The sequence below is a fragment of the Myotis brandtii genome, unplaced genomic scaffold (assembly GCF_000412655.1).
Source record: "Myotis brandtii unplaced genomic scaffold, ASM41265v1 scaffold105, whole genome shotgun sequence".
Classification (NCBI taxonomy): Eukaryota; Metazoa; Chordata; class Mammalia; order Chiroptera; family Vespertilionidae; genus Myotis; species Myotis brandtii.
This window is the reverse complement of record NW_005353538.1, coordinates 1,487,974-1,494,049: the sequence shown is the minus strand read 5'-3', so window position 1 is coordinate 1,494,049 and position 6,076 is coordinate 1,487,974. Positions and strand designations below refer to the sequence as shown.

At 40.7% G+C, this 6,076-nt stretch overlaps 1 protein-coding gene across 1 annotated transcript in view; it reads left to right on the top strand.

Moving 5' to 3' along the window:
- Window positions 1–6,076, top strand: part of ATP5L (ATP synthase, H+ transporting, mitochondrial Fo complex, subunit G) — a 7,346-nt gene that overhangs the window by 1,014 nt on the left and 256 nt on the right. Inside the window, exons 2-3 of the mRNA XM_005856791.2 lie at window positions 2,802–2,808; window positions 4,324–4,493. Coding sequence (XP_005856853.1) covers window positions 2,802–2,808; window positions 4,324–4,493 — 177 coding nt within the window. The remainder of the gene's footprint in view (window positions 1–2,801; window positions 2,809–4,323; window positions 4,494–6,076) is intronic.

Genomic DNA, 6,076 nt, shown 5'->3' with positions numbered 1-6,076 from the left:
TTCTCGGATGCGGGTGTCCCGTCAGCGCCGAGTGCGGATCTGAGGAGCTGGCGCTCACATTGGATTATGAAATGCGAATAGATTTTTAAAATACACTGTTATTGGTATTTTCTACTCTTCTCCCTGGCCTCTCCTCCATCGGCAGACAAACCGTGAGGGAGGGAAGGCCGTACGGCGGCAGGCACTATCAATAGCTGTTCTCCTAGTTATGTAAGCAGTCTACACATTTCCCAAAGCTCTACAATTTTACATAAGTGAAAAGAGAAGGAATAAGGGTTTCATTCTTTGGACTTCGAATGATATGAGGCAAAATTTTTTTAAGTTTCAAGTGGCTTTCAGATCATTTAGATTGTGTGTGTTGGTGAAATGCAAACGAATTTTAATAATAAAATCTAAAAATAAAGGCAATACAAAAATAACTTTATCATGAAATAGGTAAATTTTTTACTATTTTGAATAATTGAAAGATAATGGTGGTTATTCTTGCAAAAGTACTCAGAAAGGAGAAGTCAAATGGGGTCAGAGTTTGAAAGTGGAAATATATTTGCTTTATAATATGGCTCAGCTTATTAAATGTGAATGTTAAATGTCTAATTAAAATTACTGTATCTGTTAATTCTCTTGGAGGACAAAGAATCTTACAAATTAAGTCATGTTAGCATTAAATTTCCCCACAAAGTTCAGAGTATCTTTTTTTCCCCTTTTTACTAAGTTTGATACTTTATTTGGATTTCACCCTTTTCTTCTTTAAATATATTTTTATTCACTTCAGAGAGGAAGGGAGAGGGAGAGATAGCAACATCAATGAGAGAGAAGCATTGATCCGCTGCCTCCTGCACACCGCACACTGGGATTGAGTCCGCAACCCAGGCATGTGCCCTGACCTGGAATCAACCCTGGACCCTTCAGTCTGCAGGCCGATGCTCTATCCACTGAGCCACACCGGCCAGGGCTCACCCATTCTTTCTTTTTTTGTATTAATCTTTTTGTTACAAGAGCCAGTCCAGGGTGCCGCATTGCATTTTGTCAATCTCCCTACCTCCTGTGGTGTGACAGTTTTCCAATCTTTCCTTACCTTTCATGACTTTGACAGTGTTAAGGTGTCTGTAAGTATGTGTGAGTATCCTGTAAGGATGGTCTCCGATCTAGATGTGTCTAATGTTTTTCTCATGGTCAGTCTGGAGCTATGGGTTTTGAGAAAGAATCCCACAGAAGTGAAGAGCATCTAATCACAGGAGGCATGTGATACCCACATAACGTCAGTGGTGAAGTTAGCTTTCATCACTTGGTGAAGGTAATGTTCCCTCGGTTTCTTCACTGTAGTTATTTTTCCCTGTCCATACGCTATTGTTTACAAGCAAGTAACTAAGTCTAGCCCATGGTGTAAGGCAGGGGTGGGCAACCTTTTTTCTGCCGAGGGCCATTTGGATACTTATAAACTGCTTTATTAGATCAAACATGTCATTAACTCACCCCTAATGCATTGGCAGGGCCAAACCAAATGATTTTGAGGGCCTATATGGTCTGGGTCAGACGTTCCCACCCCTGGAGTAGGGGCTGGGGGTAGCTGTGCCATCAGCAGGGAGTCCATCTCCTGGATGAGGAAGTACCTACATACACGTAAATGGAATTCTGAGAATGATTTGTCTCTTTCCCGTTCATTTATCTGCTCAATCACTTGTTGTATGGACTCTGCATAACTTCATACTTCATACTCCCAAAGCATGTTCTTTATGTTGTGCTCAGGTTGTTGCAGCTTTGACCATTGAGAACTCTTCAGTTTGGCACCTCTGTCCTCACTGCCCCCTTTACTTCCTGGTACTAAAAGATGCCTCAGGCTCATCTTTTACTTTCCTTGCCCCAGCCTTAGAATCAGCCATTTCTCCAAGGAGCCCCTAGTTCCTTTTTATTGGACAATGGTTTTTTGAAACTAAAAGCTAGGCACTAGATATATTCCTTGCTATTAAATTATATCATTGTTCTAGGCCCTCTTGGTGAACAAGGGTATGTGTGTACACACTAAACCTTGTGTACACATGCATGTATATAACTAGAGGCCCAGTGCACGGGTAGGGTCCCTAGGCCTGGCCAGTGATCAGGGCCAATTGGTGGGGTGATCGGGGGACCTCCTGCTGGCACCCGTCTTGACTGGCACCACCCTCTCACCGGCCCCAACGTGGGGGCAGCTTCTGCGTTGAGCGTCTGCCCCCTGGTGGTCAGTGCTTGTCATAGCAAGCAGTCGTTCCACAGTTTGGTCGATTTGCATATTAGGGTTTTATTATATAGGATTGTTTCTGTATGCATATATTAAACATAAATTCATATGAATGTCTCCAACTCAAATCCAGTAACGTGGGATTTATTCTTGCTTTGCTTTTCTAGCTGTAACTTTTCTCCTAAAGAACACTGTTTGTGTACAGTGTACTGATTTTTTTTTTTAAGGGTGAAATTAAAGATTAAATTTTAAAGAGTTACACAGACTTTGTACTTTTTTAAAAAATGTTTTTATTGATTTTTAAAGAGAGAGGGAGGGAGAGGGAGAGAAACATAATCAGCTGCTTCCCTCACACCCCCTAGTGGGGATGTGCGCTGACTGGGAATCAAACCAGCCACCTATTGGTGCACAGGATGATGCCAACCAACTGTGCCACACTGGCCAGGACAGACTCTGCACTTTCTGATAGCCCCATCTTCGGGCATTTATCGTTCTATTCAGAGCTATCTCCAAGAACTTTGTGTCTCCTTAAAGTTCCCATTGTCCTGGCTGCTAGTTGTTTGGAGCATTGTCCCAACACACCAAGGTTGCAGGTTTCATCGCAGTCAGGGCACATGCAGGAATCAACCAACGAATGCATAAATAGTGGAGCAACAAATCGGTGTTTCCTCTCTCTCTCTCTCTCCCTCTCCCTCTCTCTCCTTCTCTTCCTTTCTCCATAAAATCAGTTTTAAAAAATATTTGCCCATAGCCTTAAGCACAGAGGATGAAGGAAATAGTAATTCTAAGAGTAGTGAAATACTAAACACAGGCAATTAATAATAGAAAAAGTACTAGAAGCTTTGACTCTATCTTTGAAGAATAGACACTTTGTGGATGTTCATGCATTTGTGCTTTTATTACATTTTCTTGTAATTTTTTTTTTTAATAAAATGCCTTCCTCTTGATGAAATCACTACCGTAGTCTTATATCTACACACTGGTTGTTAAAAATCTTCTTTTCCTGAAATAGTAAATACTTTGAGGAATTGGTAATAGATTTGAGTTTTGGCTGCTCTTAACAATACATGTAGGTTTTCTTTTTATTATTTGTAATGTTTTGAAGGAGGATCAACTGTGCTTTTGTAAAAGATTTAGTCCATCACGTATTGATAAGGATACCAAAAATGGATGCTAATGTACAATTCCATCTGGATTTATAGCCAGTATTGTGACAAGTTTTTTTTTGTTTGTTTTTTTTTAAATATATTTCTTTATTGATTTCAGAGAGAAAGGGAGAAGGAGAGAGAGATAGAAACATCAATGATGAGAGAATCATTGAAGGGCTGCCTCCTGCACACCCCCCACTGGGGATCAAGCCCGCAACCCAGGCATGTGCCCTTGACCGGAATCGAACCTGGGACCCTTCAGTCCGCAGGCTGACACTCTATCCACTGAGCCAAGCCGGCTAGGGCACAAGTTTTAATCTTATTTTGAAGGATGCCATTCTGCATTGCTCCTTTCCTCCCCAACTGTACCTCTTCCCTCCAAATTTTCTGATCTCTCTACCAAGAAAGTGTTACATTACTGCTGTTTTCTTGTTTTTCAGTCCAACTTCTAATAACTTTACAGATAACTAGATTTGCCATCCTACATAATAAAAGGCTAATATGTAAATTGTCCCTTCAACCTGGGAGTTCGACCAGGGGGCGGGGCTGGTCAGCCAATTGCCTGCAGCCCCACCCCTGATCGGCTCCCCACCAACCCCGATCAGGGGCGGGGTTGGCCAGCCAACCTCCCATGTCCCCTCCCCGCCTGTGCACAAATTTTCGTGCACCAGGCCTCTAGTTCATAAATAAATAAAGTAACAGTACTCACTGCCCACTGGTGAAGTCTGGCAAAATTGAATGTGCTTATACTTCCTGCCTGATTGAACTTCCTTGTGACAAAGGTGTTCTGCATCTTTAAAAGGCCCTAACCAGGGAGCCGCTTTGACCTTCACACCCGGCGCACATTTGATGCCAGCCGTGAATGGCTGTGATGCCTGAATAAATGTGTGTCCAGCCCATACATCTGCTTCTTTCGGTCTCTGGTGAGTTCATCCTGTTGTGTTTTGTTTTGTTTTCCAGCTGCTGTGACTTACTCGAAGCCTCGGTTGGCCACATTTTGGCACTATGCCAAGGTTGAGCTGATTCCTCCAACCCCTGCTGAGATCCCTACAGCTATTCAGAGCTTCAAAAAAATAGTCCGGAGCGCTCAAACTGGTAGCTTCAAACAGCTCACCGTTAAGGTAACTATGTGCTAAATGAAAACGTCTGGCCCTGGCTGGGTGGCTCGTTGGTTGGTGCGTCATCCAGTACACCAGAGAGATGCGGGTTCCATCTTCAGTTGGGGTGCAAACAGGAGGCAGCCAATCGATGTTTCTCTGTCTGCAATCAATTTTTTTTTTAAATATCCTCAGGTGAGGGTTAATTAATTAACTAATAGCATATGCATAACAGAAAATGTCTTCCCTTGGGATTTTTCTGATAGTTTTGATTAATATATGTATTTCCCAGTAAGGCTGAAAGTAACATAATGAGAGATGATCTCTTGACTGCTGATTGATTGGGCTGTTCTATATCTTACTTTTCTGTTGCTATAACAAAGAAGTGAGTGTTTTCTGGGCAACATTTTTCTCCTCCTGTTTTGGTTAGTGCACTAAAACAGAATGGCTTACTTTGCTCATTCTGTACTTTTTTTCATCTGGAGTCAGAACTATTCTCAATTTGGTGAAAAGATCTCTTAGAATATATCACAGGCAGGTAGCTAACATTCACATGAAGGATAAAAATATCAAAACCTAACAAGCATATAATATGCTATAAAGGATTATTGAATTGTGTGAAGATAAAATTAAAAATTATAAGAATTTGAAACTTGTATTTTTTTTTCTAGTATATTTTTATTTCAGTGAGGAAGGGAACGGGAAAGAGAGACAGAAACATTAATGATGACAAAAAATCATTGATTGGCTGCCTCCTGCATGCCCCACACTGGGGATCGAACCCTAACCCAGGTTGGGGAATTGATCCGTGACCTCCCAGTTCATAGGTGGACGCTCAACCACTGAGCCAGGCCAGCCGGGCTGGAACTTGTATTTTATGTTTGCGTGATTGAAGCATGGGATAAAAAACCCTAAATAACTAAATTATTGCTGACTTAAGAAACTACATCCTGGAAAATACGGATATTTTTTTCAGGAAATTTCCAGTATTTCTGATCTAATTTGAAGGGGAAGGGTATTTTTTTCAATTAGAGTTTCAAGATCCATTTTTGCACTTACATGTAGTAGTGCTTTCTGGAACTATCTATTTACTTTTTCTCTTCAAGGCAGTAAAACACTGATTTGTGAAACTGAATAATTACTAAATACAAGAGTTAAGGCAAATAATAAGTGCATAAAAATGATGTCTAAAGGAGAAAAACAGAGTCTTATTTTTCAACAGATTTTTCTCTATCAGAAATGTCTATTCAGAGACTTGCCTTCTTCCCATAGCCATCCTTTCATGAATGCCCTGTCTTAATGTGTCAGCTATTTCCAGGATGTGGGTTGTTGTGGAGCTCATAAAGTGTCTCATAAACTAATAATGAAAGTGTAAAGTCAGTTCAGATCTTTAAAGGCTGCTTAAAAGAATTTATAAGCTCTGAACTACTTACCTTACATAACTGATTTCAAGGCTTCTCAGCAGTTGAACAAAAGTTAACATCAGTCATTCTTGACTTTGACTAAAACTGCTCTCTGATTTTATGGCATCCTTATGTTCTCTGTCACTTAATCCTATAAAATAATAGTTTTAAATGTGTAACAAAAAGATGTACATTAAAGTTCATGCTTCCTTT